The sequence below is a fragment of the Panthera onca genome, chromosome B3, assembly GCF_046562875.1.
Source record: "Panthera onca isolate mPanOnc1 chromosome B3, mPanOnc1 haplotype 2, whole genome shotgun sequence".
NCBI lineage: Eukaryota > Metazoa > Chordata > Mammalia > Carnivora > Felidae > Panthera > Panthera onca.
In genome coordinates this window covers 115,473,242-115,491,786 of record NC_138344.1, presented here as the reverse complement: position 1 = coordinate 115,491,786, position 18,545 = coordinate 115,473,242, and the positions used below count along the sequence as shown (strand labels likewise).

The 18,545-nt window shown below is 48.6% G+C and overlaps 1 protein-coding gene across 1 annotated transcript in view; it reads right to left on the bottom strand.

Moving 5' to 3' along the window:
* Nucleotides 1-1,384: 1,384 nt before the first annotated feature.
* The window catches only part of TTC9 (tetratricopeptide repeat domain 9), a 32,688-nt gene continuing 15,527 nt past the window's right edge, over nucleotides 1,385-18,545 (bottom strand). Inside the window, exons 2-3 of the mRNA XM_060620189.3 lie at nucleotides 5,210-5,392; nucleotides 1,385-2,987 (exon numbers count right to left, since the gene is read on the bottom strand). Coding sequence (XP_060476172.1) covers nucleotides 2,908-2,987; nucleotides 5,210-5,392 — 263 coding nt within the window. The 3' untranslated portion in view covers nucleotides 1,385-2,907. The remainder of the gene's footprint in view (nucleotides 2,988-5,209; nucleotides 5,393-18,545) is intronic.

Sequence of the window (18,545 nt, the reverse complement as noted above, 5' to 3'; positions counted from 1 at the left end):
CATGTGATCACAGTCCCTGCTTGGGGGAGGGATGGGAGAAGGAAGCTGAAGGTCTGCTAAGGTGAATAGACCTGATTTTGCTTACTCGCTCTCTTAAGTCTCTGTTGGACAAATGCACAGCAAACTCAATCCCTCCGCCCCAAACATCAAACAACACCGCCAAGGCAGCTTTTTACTTTGGGATCACTTATCTTTGGGTCACAGTGAATGGACTCCAGTAAGCACGTATGTGTGAATCACCAGACAATCTGGTTTTCCACATTTCTCTTTAGAAGGATGGCAACAGTCTTATCCTCAACTGTCCAGCCCTGCCCCAACTTACTGGATGAGGCAAGACCCTCTCTCCTGCTCTGTGTTGGAGCAGTTAAGTCCAAATCCTTCCTGATGGCACGAGGGAGCAAAGGATGACCGTGCTGGTTGGAACTGGTTCTGCAGTCCACCTCTGACCTCATCCTCAACCTTCAGACCCTGACAAGCAGTTTGCCAACTCACAAGCCTTCTGGGCTGGAAGCTTGGGAACAGGGGAGTTTTACACACGTGCCTATGTTGCGTATGCTGCGGGATGGCTCTGAGCTGAGAACATGTGAAACCACCCTGGAAGAAGAGGGCAGAGGCAAGGATATGGTAGGCGTGGGGGAGAACGTGGCAGCTTCTCCTCTTCCCCAGAGGTGAGCTACCGGCAAGCAACTGCGAACCCCCCTAGAGATTCCTAGCACCTTCTCGAACCCTGGCCGGAAGCCTTTCAGGAGCTGTGTGAATATAACCTGGGCTTCTGGCTCCGGGGCCCCTCAGCAGTGATTAGATCCTTTAGTGGTAGAGTCTCTGATTACACAAATAACCCATAATTACCTTTGTGTTTCCTTTCAAGCTCTACCTATAATTGTAAATCTTCCCCGATGGCTGGGGGAATGCTAGGTGGGTTGGGATATGTGCTGACATCAGAAAATAGAATGAACGATACGCAGAAATAACTGCTAGGTCTCAGATGTCTTTTCCTGGCCCGTCCCCACCCGGAACACTGGGGAGCCTAGTGTTAGGGACCTTTTTTTAACCTTGAGCTAAATACAAGAGGCAGCCCACGTGTGGTACCTACTATACCATTGGCACAGTCAAGGCTTTTCAACCTAATACACACTGTCCTGCTCTCGACTGGTTGTAACCACTCAATATAATACTTTGTAGAGCACCTACTACCAACTACAGAGTAGTTAGTAGCTAGAGCTCTGGAGTCAGACAGACCTGGTTCAAATCCTAGCTATGCCACTTGAGGCCATGTAACCTTGGGATAGTTACTGTGTCTGGTTTTCAGTTTCCTTCTCCACCTAATGGAAATAGTGTCTCGTGGGGTAACTGCATGAAAGAAATGAGATTATACATGTAAAGATCTGAGGACAGTGCATTTAATAAATGCTAACTATTAACATTATTGCATCTGTATATATTTTAATTTGTACAATGTTGTCTCACTAGTCACACAAAAAAATACACGAAAGTGCTTTGAAAAATTTAAAGCATCATATAAATTAAAGGTGTCAGTGGTGATCATCTCGTAGGAGTATTTCTCAACTCTTCCACCTCCTTAAAGACTGGGACTACATCCTATGTCCCACAGTGTATTGCACGACGATGGGCAAACAGTAAGCCCTCAGTAAATGCTTCTTATTTGACTGGAGCAACATGGCATAGCGTAAAGAGCGTAGATATCGGGAGACTAGGCTGGGATAAAATTCGTTTAAGGCAGGAGGGAGCCAGTCTGCAGTCATAATTTATTCATTCAACAAATATTTGTTGAACACATTCTATGTGCTAGATATTGAGTCCAGATAATTTCATCACAAGGAGGCCGTGAAAGTTCCTACAAAGCCAAGTCCCCGGGCAGTCTCCACGACACCAGCCCACTCTACTGCACAAAGGCGGCGGCCAACATTGTTCACCACCGGACAAACGGCCCATTGCTGTGGGGGAAGCCAGTCCTGCCCGGCTGGAAGTAGCTCTGAGAGTTGGGAGAGGGAGGGACAGTGAGAGAGTGGGCCGCTTCCAACAGAAATGACAGGAACTGCTGCCCGTTAATGTATCTTTATTTACACTCGGTCCACAGTTCGATCCCCAGTCCATACAATGCTCCTTCCCCTAGACGTCAGCTCCCCTCCCCTCCGTCACCTATGCGGTCGGCCCCGGGCCCACTTCACCCTGCCCCTCTGCTGTCACAGCTGCCTGCTGGGTGGGAGTATGGCAGAATGGTATGTGTGGTCACCAGAGGGCACTGAGAGTGGGCTTCAGTGGCATGTGAAACCTGGCAGAGTCTCAGATCCCCAAGCCGGGAGAGAAGAAAGCCGAGACAACAAGTGAGGGAGGGAGGCAGGGGCTGAGGTTACGGGGGGTCGGGGTGGGGAATCCAGTGTACAAATTCAGGGTCTGTTGGCTTAACCGATGCTTCTGGTGTTTGTCTCATCCCCGCATTCGACACGGTTGCCTGGAGATGCTCTGGCGTGTCGGGAAAGTGTGGAGGGGTCCAGCCCGTGGTCTCCATGCCTGCTGCCTCTGGGACGATGGTACACCTACCAGGCTCTGCCTGCGTCAGAAGCACTGGCCAAAGTCAAGGCTGCAACAGCATTCCCAGCCCGTAAGAGTCCTCTCCAGCTGTCCCCGAAGAAGCGAGGTCCCTCTCAGTAGCTGACCTACTAGAGAAGGGGACTCTCCATTGCAGGCAACCGACCAGATTCCCAAACTGCGTGTCTCCTTCTCTTCACACCGGGAGCAGACAGATTGTGGAGGAGTAGCAGGAGGAAGGAGGGGGAGCCGGAAGAAGTGGGGAGAAGGGAACAAAACCCAGGAGGGGCTCTTCATCGGGCTCTTCACCTGAAGTCCCAGGTCTGGCGCAGGTGCAGCTCTAGGGAGGTGCTCTGGTTACATGGCTTCCTTCTCTCTCTGGGAACACCTGCTGAGTTTCATCTCTGTCAGCTGGATATACCGGATCACGTTGGTGTCTGCGAGGACAAAAGCACACCTTAGGGAACGTGTGGTGGGGGAACTGTGGGGTCTCTACGCAGATTCAGGTCAAAGCTGTGTCTGCTGGGGCGCCTGGGTGGCGCAGTCAGTTAAGCGTCCGACTTCAGCCAGGTCACGATCTCACGGTCCATGAGTTCGAGCCCCGCGTCAGGCTCTGGGCTGATGGCTCGGAGCCTGGAGCCTGTTTCTGATTCTGTGTCTCCCTCTCTCTCTGCCCCTCCCCCGTTCATGCTTTGTCTCTCTCTGTCCCAAAAATAAATTAAAAAAAAAAAAAAAAAAAAATAGCTGTGTCTGCAGATCACGGAGCCTGAGGGGGCGACCAGGAGTCCGGCCTCCCCTCCACCGCCCCTACCAAATGTGGACGGGTCACTGGGACCCAGGGGGCAGACGGGAAGGAGAGGAGGGGGGGGGGGGACTCCCTCCACTTACTCCCAGGCAGCAGCACATCCCAGTGGTGCTGAGTCAGCACAGCTGGTGGAGACTCTGGAGTTTCACCTCAGGCAAGTTACCAACTTCTCTGAGCCTCCTGTCTCATCCGCAGGAAACAGCTTCCGTTTTTCAAATGCCTACTTTGGGCCTCGCTTGCTACCTTCATTATCCATTTAACCCTCATTACAATCATCTCGAGTACCTGGCATCATCCTCACCGTGACAAAAGGGAGAGCTGAGCCCTGGAGAGATTAAGACGCCCAAGGAGACGCGCGGTGAGTGGTGCACCTGACTCGGCAGCCTGCCTCCCCTGGGGATCATGGTGCCTTCTTCATAAAATTGTTGCGAGGACCAAAATAGGTAAGTCTAAAAGCGCTTCATCCAATGAGCGATACATATTGAGGGAATGTAAATGTTTTCCAATCGAAGAGTTTAAAATGACTCTGCTTCATTGTCTTATATTTGTCTTGATCAGTAAGGTCAGGCACCACCTCGCCACAAATGGGGCATTTCCCCCCCCAATGTCAGGCATTGAATTAGTGACTGGGGCATGGCAGGGAACAGCCACCTAGCTCTACGCGCACCGCGATACAAGGGCTTCGGGGCTGCCTGGGATGCGACACTTCAGGAAGCAGAAATGGATGTCATCTACTACTCAAAAATGCCAGCGGTAGCATCTAGAACGGTGCTGGCATATAGAAGCGTCCAAGAAAATTCTGTTAAACGAGTCTGGTTCTTCGTCCTCACGTCTCCCTTAGTCTGCGCTATAGAACACAATTTATATGCAGAAAACAAATCAACAGCACATAAAAGGAAAGATATGGCTGTTCTTTCGAACTATGGGGAGAAAAGTATACATTTGGATGTTGGCAAACTGGTCCTGAGGTTCTTAAAGACTTTTTGAAGGAGAATCGCATTTTTTAAAAAATCAGCCACGTGAACGACCATGGCAACATCAAGTCAAACTCAAGGCAAACAGTAATGCCACCGGTTACCTCCTCAAAGAGGCTCTTCCTGACGACCCGGCCTAAAACAGCACCCCCTTTACTCCTGATTCTTTTACGCTGCTTTATTGTCTTCCTAGCACTTACCACTACTAAACATTACATTATCTGTCCATTTGTTTACTGTCCATCTTCCCCTGTCATGACGTAAGAAACTCCTTGAAGGTAGCAGCTTCCTTTGGTTCGCTATCTATGCAATACTTCCTGACCCATTGGACCCGCTCAATAAATATCCGTGGAATGAACGCATGGCTGAGCTGGTGGATATGAATTTAAGTGGGTGGTCCAGGTAATGCAGGCTCTAAGAAATGGCACTTGACCAGAGAAGTCAGAGCACACTTCCCGTAAGATGCCGAGCCTAGCGCCAAGAGCATCCATTCGTATTCTGTCTCGCCAAGTGGAGCGTGAGATCGTCACAAGGTGGGACTATACCTTCTCAGTCACATCCCTGGCGCCCAGCACAAACTGTGGCATGCACTAAAAATTCAGTATGTATTTATTGAGTAAGTGAAAAGAGCTGGATCCTGGGTTGGAAAAAAAAAAAAAACAAAAAAAACAAAGAATTCCATATTCTATTTCAAAGAGGTGCCCAAGCTCCCTGGAACCCAGACCCCAGGCAAATGCACGGACTGTTTACTCTCCTCATTCCAGGTCCTGGCCCACACTGGGCTGTGCTAGCCAGGGAGCTGAGCACCGCCAAGAGAAGGCCTCAGGAGCTGCCAGCGGGGCTGACGGTAAGAAAACAAAGCAATTGTCGCCTTCCTTACCTGTCGGCTGTCGGGTCCTTGCTTCTTTCAGGTAGTAGAGGGCTTTGTCATAGTCTCCAAGGTGGTAGAAGGCCACACCAGACCGGTAAAGGGCCTTGAAGTTCTCTCCTTCTTTCTTCAGGACTTTGAGGCAATACTCTTTGACTCGCTCATAGTTTACCAGCTCGGCCTGGAGCAGGCAGGCTACAGACGAAGAGAGAAAGGAAGGGAAAAGTTATCAACACAGCAGACTCAGAATGTCTCTCTTTGGTTCTTTCTCCCTGCCCAGAAAAGGTTTAGTCGTGTTGGGGCTTCACATGGGATTTGTCATCAAATAATCCAGGGTCCTCGGACTCAGTTTCATGACCAGCAAGCTGTGTGACCTTAAGTGAGTTACCTGGCGTGGCATTATGGGTCGAATTGTGTCCCCTCCAAAAAGATACGTTGGAGTCCTATCCTAATTCCCAGTACATCAGAATGTGACTTATTCGGAAATAGGACCTTTACAAAAAAGGTAATCAAGTTAAAGTAAGGTCGTTGGAGTGGGTCCTAATCCAATATGACCGGAGTCTTCATAAAAAAACACACTATAGACTGAATGTCTATGTTTCCCCCCCCCAAATTCATGTGTTGAAAACCAGTCCCCGGTGAGATGGTATTTGGAGGTGGCTAGGTCATGAGGGTTGTGCTCTTCGAAGAGACCTTAGAGAGCTCCCTTGCCCCTTCTGCCACGTGAGGACACAGCGAGAAGATGGCCGTCTGTGAACTAGGAAGCAGACTCTCACCAGACACCAAATCTACTACCTTGATCTTGGACTTCCCAGCCTTCAGAACTGTGAGGAATAATTGTGTTGTTAGAGCCACCTGGTCCGTGCTATTGTTACAGCAGCCCAAACAGACTAAGACAAGGGGAAGTTCGGACACAGACACAGAAACACACGGAGCTCAGACGACATGAAGCGACACGGGGAAAACATGGCCATCTATTAGCCAAGGAATGCTTGAGGTCACCAGGAAGTAGGAGAGAAGCATGGGGCAGATTCTCCCTCACAGCCCTCACCTTGATCTGGATCTCTGACGCGAGAAATTTCCAGCGTTTAAGCCGCCAGCTTACGAGACTTTTGTTGTGGCAGCCCTAGGAATAAGCTCCAAGAAGCAATAACAATACTAACTGTGGCTAATACTTGTCAAGTGCTCACCTTGTGCGGGGCGCTTGTGTCACTGCTTGTATTCCCTGACATGATCCTCGGGATACCACGAGGTAGGTCCTACTCTTCTTCCCATTTTACAGATGAGGAAGCTGAGGCCCAGAAAGATCAGGTCATTTCCCAAGGTCACATAACATGAGAGAGGCAAGGCTGAAATTTAAATCTAAGCTGCCAGGCTCCACAGCCCAAGTTCTTTATTGAGTTGGTGAGGGGGATTTTCTAAAATAATGGCCATAAAGTATTTAACACAGGGCTTGGTACACAGCAAGTACCCAAGGTGTTATTTAATATTCTTACAATTCTTTTCAACCCTGCACCCCTTCAGGGACAACTGCCTCTGACTTTCTTCAAGTTCTCTTTCATACGAATTTGTCTTTGCAGTTCCTGGGAGCAGGGACCTTTTGATGGGCCAGTTCCCAGATTGTACAGGGCACGCCTCTGGACCCGCGAGGCCCCGTGTCCCTGCTGAGCCTGGCAGGTACCCATGGTGGGGCCCGTTCCTATTCTCTATCAGCCATCTCTGAGTAAACCATCTCTCCTTGAAACTTTCTCTCACCAGAAATCAGCCAGAGGGCCAGGGTCAGGGTCAGGGTCAGGGTCAGGAAGCGAGTGAGAACCTAGAGAGTGATGCCCTCTTTCCTCGTGTGCCCAGGGGCCTCCCTGCCTCACCCTACTCCCAGCCCTGCTGAGCTAGCTACCTCCCCCTCCGTGCGATCACTCAAATGTTTAGTAGGCATCGAGCAAAGATTGTCTTACACGTGACGGAGGGATTGCCAAAAAATGGGATGCAGGGCAGGGAAAGACACCTGTCTGCTTCTTTGAAGTGAATAAAGAGAGAATAAAAAGAGACGTAGGAAACAAAAGTGCTCTTCCCGCCAAGACCAGACTGGGTGGTGGTGGGAGAATGCAGACCTCCAGGCCTTGTGCTCCCATTTATCCTACATGAGACGAAGCATGGTCTCTTTGGGATGGAGACAAGTCAGTGATTTAAATCTTCAGGGGTCTAACTTCAGCTGTTTTGATCCTTTAAACAACCTCCCAGGGGTCAGAATTGCTGAGTAGGAGACCTAATGCCCTTTCACTGGGCATTCTGGGCAAAAATAAGACCCCAAACCAAAAAACCCACATCCCTCTTGTAGGCTGAGGGGGAGGGGCACCACACAGTCTCTCTCGGGTTGAAGGTGTGAGAACCAGGAAGTGGAAAGAGAGTCAGCCTAGATCTAGAAACTGACCCATCAGGTTCCACAGGCCCCCCCCCCCCCCCACCCCGGGGCAGAAAGCCAAAGGAGTTGACAGAAGTGACAGGCCTGCTAGTCCCTTGGGAGTGGGCGGCTTGGGTCACAGAGAACCAGGATGGCTGGTGGCCAGGGGTCCATCCGGCGGAGCTCCTGCCACCAGCCTCCTCCTCTCCTCCATCAGCTGTGGGGACCCCTGTTGGAGTCCGCCCTGCTGCTCACAGGGCTCTGTGGACAGGGAGGGGTTTCTCTCAAGGGGGTTCCTGTGCATGGCTACCCGTGTGGGACTCGGCTCCCACACCTGCTCCCAGAGCTAAAGGATTTCCTGTCTGGGCTCCCACGTGCCTCATTTGGCATTCTCACTGCCCGGGCGGGGCCGCCCTCTTCCCATCTAGCCGTCCATCTTCAGATGGACACTTCTGTTTGCTGACCTGAGCAGCGTAGGAAATGGACCTTTGTCTCTTTTAAAAACAGCTTTTGAATGTCTAAAATGAGGGTGGGGTGTTGGGGAAAGGAAGCAAAGAGGGCTGGGAATGGAAAAGATCCTCCTCCTCCGGGGCAAAAGGAAGGATGCAATCAAGTTCTGGGAATCGTTCCGTGCAAATGTTGCAAATTCCCCTGCAGAGCCAGATCCGCTGGGAACAGTGATACCTGACTGTGGACCAGGGTTCAGACCGGGTGGGAGGTGGGGCCAGGCTGGTAAGGGGGTGGGCCCCAGCTGGCACCACAGGCGGAGCCCAGGAAGACAGAGAAAGCTAGAGTTGGGTCTAAATGGGCTGCCGTCTGAAGGCTGGCCAGAGAGGTGGGATCCAGAGGAGAAACCTGGGGTGCCAGGCCAGAGCTCTTAAGAGGGTCCAGGAGGGAGGGGGAAAGAGGCAGTCTGGAAATTATCCTGCAGCCCTACCTGCAGCCCTACCTATAGGTGATTTTTAGGTACCCCTCTAGTTTGGTGGGGAGCTATTTATGGTTCATACAACTAGCCCAAGGGAGAGGTAAGAGGGGATGTTTGTAGGCACACTCTAAGGAGTGGAGAGAGTTCAGGAGAGGTTGATCGGCAATCTCCTGATGTTCCTTCCACGTCACTATGCCCACCACCCAGGGCCTGGGGATTATGGTGGACTTTTAGAATGGGTCACGTTATCCCAAGGCCCTTCCTCTTAGTGGTTAATCCCTTACCCCATGTCAGAGATGGCGCTCAGTACCTTACATATACCACACCTTTTCAACTTCACGGTAACCATGAAGCAGGTTCTATTTTTATGCTTCTTTTACAAATGATGAAACCCAGTTCCAGAGAAATTAACTTACTGAAAGTCACTCAACTAGGAGGTGGTAGAATTATGATATTTACCCACTTCTGCCAGGATCCCCAGACTGTGCTCTTGACCATGGGTATCTGTGGGTCTGTGTTTGAAGCCCTCCAAAACCCAAGTAAGCCCTGGTAAAAGCCACGTCACCTGTGTAAACCACCTTTCTCTGTGTGGTAGGGTCAATAAGGCAAAAAGCAATCCCTAACTGCACTGGGCACTGGGATCAGTAGTGAACCAAACACCTACTCTGTCCTGGAGCTAATGGGCTGGTAGGGAAGGCACGGGTTCCATGATCTCAGATACTCCCAGGTGCCAAGATGGAGAAGGAGAAGGGAAGAGTGGAAACACACTGAGGGGGAAGGGACCTCAGCCAATATACAGTATCATGGGAGGACTTCATGGAAGAAGTGGTATTTAAGTGAAGCTCTGAAGACTGTTCCTCAACTTAGCACTAAAACATCTTAGGCTGGATAATTTTCTGTCGTGGGGGAATGCCCTGCCCGTTGTATGATGTTTAGCAACATCCCTGGCTTCTACCCACTGGATGCCAGTTGTGAGAACAAAACAATGTCTCCAGATATTGCAAAATGTCCTGTGGGGGGTAAAATTCCCCCCTGTTGGAGAACCAGTGATCTCGGTGGTGGAAAGGAGAAAAAGCTTTCTAGGCAGAATCTTTTCCTTCTTCTTTTCTTTCTAGGCAGAACTTTTTCTTTTCTCTGTTAGAGAAAGAGATGGTGGTAGGGGGCAAATGACTTATTTGAGGAGTTCTGGGGAACCACGCCTGGTTGGAATAGAGAGATGGAAAGGATGGGTAAAAGGAAGGAAAGGTGAGGGCACCTGGGTGCCTCAGTCAGTTGAGCGTCGTACTTCCGCTCAGGTCATGATCTCCTGGTGCGTGGGTTCAAGCCCCCCCCCTCAGGATCTGTGTGGAAAGTGCAGAACCTGTTCAGATTGTCTGTCACCTTCTCTCTGTCCCTTGCCCCACTCATGTATGCACATGCTCTCTCTCTCTCTCTCAAAAATAAAAACATTTTTCTAAAAAAGCTGGAAAAGTAAGATGAAACCAGGACACCCAGACCCTTCTGGACTGTGTTTAGGATCTGGGACTTTGTTATTAGTCACCCTGGGATGGAGAAATGGTTTGACTAGGTTGGCTCAAGTGGAGGCAGAAAGACAGGGGAGGGGGATCAGTTTAAGAGGCAACCAGGAGATAGAACATTAGGGGACCTCTGAAATATTTTCCCTCTGCTGTCACATTCGTGTGGTTAAAGCCCTTCATCCAGGAGGGCTAAGACTGTCATTTTGGGTTCACTGATGATTCAGAAGTATTCTTCCACGTTGTTGTAACCTGGTCTCCATGTGAATTAAAGTTTACAATACGACAGTCTAAGTGCTCTGCTATATGGAATGGGCCAATATTTTAGAGTACTGGGCTGGGGATCAGAAAAACTGGATTCTAGTCCCACTTTTGCCATTAGCCAACAGTATGAAAATCACTTTCCCTTTCTGGGCCTCAGTTTCCTATCTGTAAAGGGAGGGGCCTCCACTTGGCTGAATAATCTGTGCTCTCCATTGCAGTCTAACAGCCTATGAATACAAATGGTTGTCACTTAACAGAAAGATGCCATTGTTTCATTGGTTCCTCTTCGAAAGGAATTCTGTCTCCCTGTGACTTATGGTGAGGTATCTTCTGTTGGGGATGGCACTCAGGAGTGGTAGGGCAGAGATCAAAAGGGCTTCTGTAAGACAAATCTCCCTCTATGTGGAGATTTTTTTTTTTCCACATAGAGATTGGATTATGTGGTCTCCCAAGGCCATGGACCAGGGCAGGATCTTCCCTGAAGGGAGTAAGTTCAGCCACCATCAGTCAGTCTCAGCAGAGGAGACTGTGAACTTGGGAAGGCAGGCCTCATGCTGGATGGAGAGGAAGCTTGTTCCGGTCTGTGGCCTCCACTCTGAGTATATATTTGGATCCAAAGATGTAGTCATGTGGTAGCAGAGGGGGTGCAAAGTGGGAAGCCGTGTCCATGGTGGACATGTAAAGATAGCCCTGAGTTCCCAGACAATCACACCCGGAAACCCTTTTGAAAGAAATGTTATTAACCTTCCGGTCTCTGAGTTTTCTGACATGTTTAAACAAATGCTGCAGCCCTGCATCAACCAAGCTGTGGAGAATTAAGACAAGTTTCTCATGGTTGGGAAGAAGTTCTAGAAGAGAAAAGCCTTCCCCAAGCCCATAATGGTGACAGAAGTTGTAGACAGTGCAAGTTACAAGAGAAAGGTAAATTGGGGGGACAAAAATTGGGCTATAAATGTCCAACCATCCCTTGTATGTGGAGATTCCTCTTCCACTGCCAACCTTGGGTGGTTAGAGTATGCTTTTATAAAAGGAGCTGGCAGGCTTTCTTTACTCCACAAAGGGGTCTGTGGTAGGAAAAAGAGAATCGGCAACCGAAAGAACCCCATGGCCCAGCCGTGCACTCAAACAGAGGAAATCATATGTTTGATGTTCTCCAAAGCAACCACACTGAGACCTCAGGCTAAAACATGTCAGGTTCTCCTGGCTCTGGCACCTGTTTTGTTTTTGTTTTTCCTGGTGCACGCAGGGCATAGTGACTGCCTGGGCAAAGTGCCACTCACTGGCATGAGATGAAGGGAAGCTGGATGAGAGAAGGAAGAACAAGTTCATGAAGTCATTGGTTTTCTTCTTACAACTGATCTGCTATAGTTTGTCCTTACCAGCTGCCCAGAAGGGAAGCATGGACTGGATGGGAGGGAAGGAAAGACCGGATTGGGGCCGGGAGTGAGGAGAAGGAGGTTGCCCCACTTTATGGGTTGAATTGTGACTTCTCCAAAAGATAAGTCCTCATCCTCAATACCTTAGAATATGATCCTATTTGGAGAAAGGGTCTCTACAGAGGTAATCAAGTCAACATGAGGTCACTAGGATGGGCCCTAATTCAAGACAGGGCCCATCAATACAGGGTTCTGGTGTCTCTAGAAAAAGGAGAAATTTGGACACAGAGACAGACACACATATGGGAAAGACGATGTGAAAAGACATAGGTAGAAGGCGGCCATCTACAAGCCAAGGAACCTAGGCCACAAGAAGCTAGGAGAGAGAAATGGAACTGACTCTCCCTCAGAGCTCTCAGAAAGAACCAACGTGAGCAACACCTTGGCCTTGCCCTCCGAGCTTCCAGAACTGTGACAAGACTTCTGTTATCTTAAGCCACACTTTGTGCTGCTTTGTGATGGCGACCTTAGGAAACTAATACACCTTACTGCTCATCCCTTTGAGACGTGGGCTCAGGGAGTGGCCATTGCATTAGTGGGGGGAAATCTCCCAAAAGTGGACCACATTATTTGGTTTTCGAATTTATTTTTAAGGGGTCACGGCATAGCCGTAAAGTGGATGGAGTCTGGATCGGGACGGAGGTGACATTCAGAATATTTAACGACCGGGATAGGTCATAACCTATCCGGATAGGCATATAGTATCGTGCCGTTGTGCCAGTTCTGGGGTGTCCTGGCTGAACATCAATTGCTCGATCTGGAGATCCAGGACTGGGCTGCAATCCAAGCTCTGCCACCTAGTAGCCCAGGCCCTTGAGCATGTTACTTAATCTCCCTCGGCCTCATTCTTCTTATGTATTAAGTGGAGATAATAATATCTATTTTGTGGGAACACTTGTGATGAGAAAATGAGAAAATTAACGTATGGTATGTGCTTCACACGGTGCTGGGCACAGAAACCGATTCTCATAAGCGCCAGCTCTTTAGGAAGCCATTTGTCAAACATGGTTTCCCCAGCAACGTGTACATTCGTCAGAGAACATTTCCATTTTGAGTCCTACACACAGGGTATGACACATACACACCCAGAGCTCAAGCCGGATTTAAAGCAAATTTTCAATATGGGTCAGAGACATTCTGGAGGGTGATTTAGAGGGTCTTTCTATGACAGAGCCGTGAGAATGCGGCCTGGGCAGTGAAACGATGGAAACTTTACGCGTGTGGCTCCGTATCCAGGACTGGAATGACCAACCCCACCCCCACCCCAGTTCCACCTCTCCATGAAAGCGCTGATTTTCTCCTCTACATACACAAATGCTGGAGTTCAGAGTTCTGAAAACCCTGATTTCTTTTGATTTCTCGGTTTTGCTTCATGGCCTGGATGTATATAAACTCACACGTGCCCCCACTGCTCCCCAAACCCAGGTCTGAGGCTTGGTCTTCCCTGCCGGTTTTCCTTTCAGAGGTGGGTCTTCTCTACTGGGAGTGGATGGGTATATGCAGAGAACATTCCAAAAGTAGCTTTGCAGCCAGAAAAGGGGGCTTAAGGGAATGAATGGAGTGGGGCTCCGGGCCTATTTTCTCCTCGCTTACACCCGGGACAGCCTCTGAGTCAACAGGTGGTTCTACCCCTCTACACACCCAACCGCAAATAGTAGTGCCGTCTGCACCTGCTCCCTCACCGAGGATGGATGAGCAGGTTCCATAGTCAGTATCTGGCTGACAGCTTTATGGATGGCGTGGGGCTGGACCCAAAGTCACTGAGCTCCTCTGCAGCCCCAATAATCCAGGAGAGCTAGGAGCTCTAAATGCCAGCGTGGCAGGAAAATTAATAAGTCAGCTCCTGACTCTATACAGCAATAGAGAGTCTGGCAGGTGGGGGGGTGGGGGAAGCAGGGAAGTCGGAAGTGTTTTTAGCAGACAAGTTGCTGGTCAGTTTCAGTGCCTCTGAGTTAGTTGATGCGACGGTGTTCCCAGCAGTGGCATTCACGCGTGTGTCCTTGGGTTAAAATGCGTCACCTCTCAGGGTCTCAACTTTGAAGTGGGTAAACATAAAGATAATTGTGGTTGCTATCTACCTTTTCCTTAAAAAAAATTTTTTTTTCAACGTTTATTTATTTTGAGAGAGAGAGAGCCCGTGAGAGCAGAGCGTGAGTGGGGAAAAGGGCAAAGACAGAGGGAGCCGCGCCAAAGCAGGTTCCAGGCTCTGAGCTGTCAGCACAGAGCCCGACAAGGGGCTCAAACTCGCAGGCTGTGAGATCATGACCTGAGCCAAAGCCGGATGCTTAACCCACTAAGCCACCCAGGCACCCCGCTATCCACCTTTTCCTTGAAGGCTTGCTGGCAGGATGAAAAAAAGTCTGACATCTGACGAGAACCCCACAGACAAATGTTTCTCATTAAATCATCCGTGGAAACTTGTTTACCGTGGAGATCCTAGACCCCATGCCCAGTGATGTGGATTCCCAAGGGCTAGGCCCAGTAACACACATTTTTAGTAAGTCCCCAGCAGGTGCCTGCAGGTGGCCTTCACCTTCTGAGCTGGTACTTTATATACTAGCATTTTGGATGTATGTTTCTTAGGGATCAACCAGTTGGTTAAACCTTGAGAGCCCAGGACAGCAGGGAGGAGCTCCAGGATTACCCACGAGGGCAAACACGTCCCAGACGGCCAATCCTAGAGCTAGAAAAACCTGCACGTGTGGGAAAACAATTGTTCTCGGGCAGATGATCAGCTTGTGACACTTTGGGTTCTTCTCTTCTTAGAGTCTAGAGACTTCTCGCTGGAGAACAGGAGCTCAGGCCAGGGAAATGGGGAAACAGGGCAGAAGGCTGAAATGGTCCATAATAAGCTCAAGAGAATCTAGCCCTGTACCAGGAGGAAGTGTCCATCCATCCTTCCGGAAGGGTAGTTAAATTAAGAGCAGATAACTTCTATTAAGTATGAATGGGCCAAGCACTGTTGTAAGCATTAACTCATTTCATCTGGATAACAACCTAAGGCTCTAGTACTTCTCTAGATGGGGAAACTGAGGCCCAGGGAAGTTCATTCACTTTGCCCAGGGTCACAAACAACTAAGTGTCAGGGCCAGGATTTGAACCTGAGCCACCTGGCCCCCGAGACTGTGCTCCCAAGTGTTACACACACTGCCTTCCCAGGATGCTCAACTGCCTATAACGAATTTTAACTCGTTTCCTTCATTGGACAGATTTGAGGCCTGAGTTCTGCTTCTTGTGAGGCATAAGTGTGAGGCCCTGAACAGTGCCAAACTGCCCGCTCTTTATGTATACTTCTCATCTGGAAGCTTCCTGTATAACTCTCTAGATCCCTCTCTGCATCAAAGAGGAAAACAAACAAACAAACAAACAAAACCAAGTGCAGAGTTTCCACCAAGCCTTTTTTTTTTTTTTTTTTTTTAAACTTCTAAAACCACCACCATCTCCAATTCCATCCAGAGTCTACTGTTATCCTCCTAGGGCTGACATGATCTGTCTCTGGTTTCTTCCTGAAACAACCCCTACCTTAGCTGGTGCTTGTAAAACCAACCCCCTTAGTATTATTTTTTAACAGAAATTTTTGTTGAGGTAACTGTAGATTCACATGCAGGTGTAAGAAATCATCCATAAAGCTCCCCTGCACCCTTGACCCAGTCTCCCCCAAATGGTAACATCTTATAAAACTATAGCATAATGTGTTGGCCATAAGACTGACACTAACACAATCCTCAGATTGATTTTTGCAGCTTTACTTGTACTCGTGTGTGTATGTCTAGTTATATGCCATTTTATCACTTATGTAGATTCCTCTATCTACCTTCAAAGTTACAAAACAGTTCCACTGCCATCAGGATCCCTCCCATTGCCCTTTAATAACTGCATCTCTACCCCTCCTGTATCCCCAACTCCTCTTTAACCCGTGACAACCACTAGTCAATTTTTCCTTACTAAAATTTTGTCATCTCAAAGCATCACATAAAAGGAACCATACAGTAAGAAGCCTCTGGGAGTCGGCTTTTTTTCACTCAGCATAATCCCCTTGAGACGCATCCAAGTTGTCGCATGGATCAACAGTTCGTCCCTTTTACTGCTGAGTAGTATTCCACGGTGTGGATGTACCATCATCTGACCATTTCATCTGATGAAGGACATCTGAGCTGTTCTTGGTGTTTCGGTTATTGTGAATAACGCTGCTGTGAACAGTCACAGACAGCTTTCATTTGTCTAGGACAAATGCCCAAGGGTGCACTGGGTCATGAGGGAAAACATTCAATCTGTCATCATGTAGCATGGTGTTAGCTTTAGTTGTTTGGTAGAAACTATCAAGATCAGGTAATTTCCTTCTATTTCTAACTTGCTGGGAAATCATTGTTTGTTTCTACTACCTGATGGTAATGGTTTCCTGTTGGGTACTCTTTTTTTTCCAATGAGGTCAGATCTATAGGTATAATCATCAAGTGGACCCTTTAGTTTTCCAGAGAATCAAATGATTTTTCACAGCCATATACTCAGATCATGCCCATCATTGCAATTATTCATGAAACATGTCTTCTTTGCCCTTCCAGACAAGCATTCTGTAGGGCATCTTTAAATCCTCCCACAGCAAAATCACATCATTGTGATTTGCATACATTGTATGCTTGATAAGTAGCAATACCTAACGTTAGTATCTTGTTTCACAACTCCCTTGACCTTCAAGATGACTGTGGGAAATAGGTATTATTCGTCCTGTTTCCAGAAGCTGAGGCTTAAGGAAGTTAAGTGGCTTGCTGAGCCCATCTGACTTGTAAGGAAAGAGCCAGAGTCATCTAAACCCAAGTCCCATATTGGTTCCACTCCAGCTGACCTGGAAACCTGGACTCCATGATCTCTAAAGGTCTCTTCCAAGTCCAAGGCACTGGGAAACTATAAGAGCAGGAAGATGGCTGTATCTGTTCACACCAGCCTTGCCCTGCCTGGTGCCCAGACAAGAGCTCTCCCGCCAGTGATGCTGCAGCTCCCACTGCCAGGAGTGTGTGGCTTTGTCCAGTGGGTTCAGTCTCCTCTGGGGCCATTCACATTCATTTCTGGCCTTCTGTTTTCCAATCCAGCACATGCTCGCATTTGATTTGAACACACACTGCCAATGGCTTCCTTTGCTTTCTTTGTTTTAGCAAAACTGTCTTTGAAGATCCCTACTTTGCACCAGGACCCAGCTGCTCTTTGTTTCCCCACCCTTTGAGTTTTTCACTTGGATGTCCCCAACGTTCAAGAGCTGCTTGAACAAGGGATGCTGCTCTCACCATCGCCACACAATTTGGGCAGGGCCTCTTAGTAAACTTATTTGAAAAAGATATATTCGGGGCACCTGCGTGGCTCAGTCAGTTAAGTGTCTGACTGTTGGTTTCAGCTCAGGTCATGATCTTATGGTCTGTGGGTTCAAGCCCCACTTCAGGCTCAGCGCTGATAGGGTGGAGCCTGCTTAGGATCCTCTCTCTCTCTCCCTTGCTCTCTGCCCCTCCCCAACTCACTCGTGCTCTCTCTCTCTCTCTCTCAAAATAAATAAACTTAAAAAAAATTATTCAGGGGGGCCTGGGGGGGCTCAGTTGGTTGAGCGTCCAACTTTAGCTCAGGTCATGATCTCACAGCTTGTGGGTTCGAGCCCCACATCAGGCTCTGTGCTGATGGCTCAGAGCCTGGAGCCTGCTTCAGATTCTGTGTCTCCCTCTCTCTCTGCCCTTCCCCCACTCACGCTCTGTCTCTCTCTGTCTCAAAAATAAATAAACATTAAAAGAATTTTAAAAAATTATTCATCACGGCCTATGCCCAGGGCTTCATAAGAAAAATGGACAGCGTTGAAAAGACAGTGGTACCTTCAAGGAGCTGACACTCTTCTTTTTCAGCCTTTCTTGGCCAGCACTTGGGTGTTAACATGGCAGGTGAGAGAGCTAAGGTGAAAAACCCATCTAAAATCCTTTACGTTGAAGGCTCATGTTGGTAGTCCTTTAAGAGATGTCAGAGTCTGCTCAACAGAGTGTAATGCCAAAGCCTGAGGTCAGTTCAGCTTTTTGGTGCCTTCCACATACCCCTATTCATGAGGGAACCACTCAGGTGCTATGGTGGCATACTGACAAGCTATCTCCCTGTGGCCCCTAACTCTCATTCTTGACCTCACTGTGGTAGACACACAGGATAGGAGTGGGTGGTAGGACAGGATTAATGCTTATTGGAGTCTTCATTAACATCCCTTTCTTGGGTTGGAAGTGGGAATGGTGGGGGGAGCAGCTGGGCCATTTGGAATGTGATGATAAGTATATACCTAGCAATAGAAGAAACCCATCGCCTGAAATTATGTTTACCTTGCTGGCTCTGGCCAAGACACATGTCATGCTTAGTGTCAGGAATTCTGAGTCAGGATGAAGGGAAATCTCAGAAGCCAAAATCCCATCCTATTCTCCTTTTGGACTTTAAAGAAGGCTTTTCCTGGTCTGATGACCTCGCCCACCATCCCTTTAGGACCCCAGCATCCTCTCTCCTATTCCTGTTGCCTTCTTCACAATCCTTCCATGGCACCTGTGCCAACATCACGTCACCAGATATTTTGGGGGTAAGTTAATTAACAGGCACATATGTAACAGAGCACTTCTGTGGCCTCTCTATGGCAGCACTGTATATATTAGCCAAGTGTTGGAAATAACCAAACTATCTACCAGTAGAAGACTGGTTAAATAAATAATGGGACATGGGTATAATGGAACATGACAGACATTAAAATCATGCTGTAGAAAAATACTTCATGACACTGAAAAGACATTTTTAGTGGAAAACATTG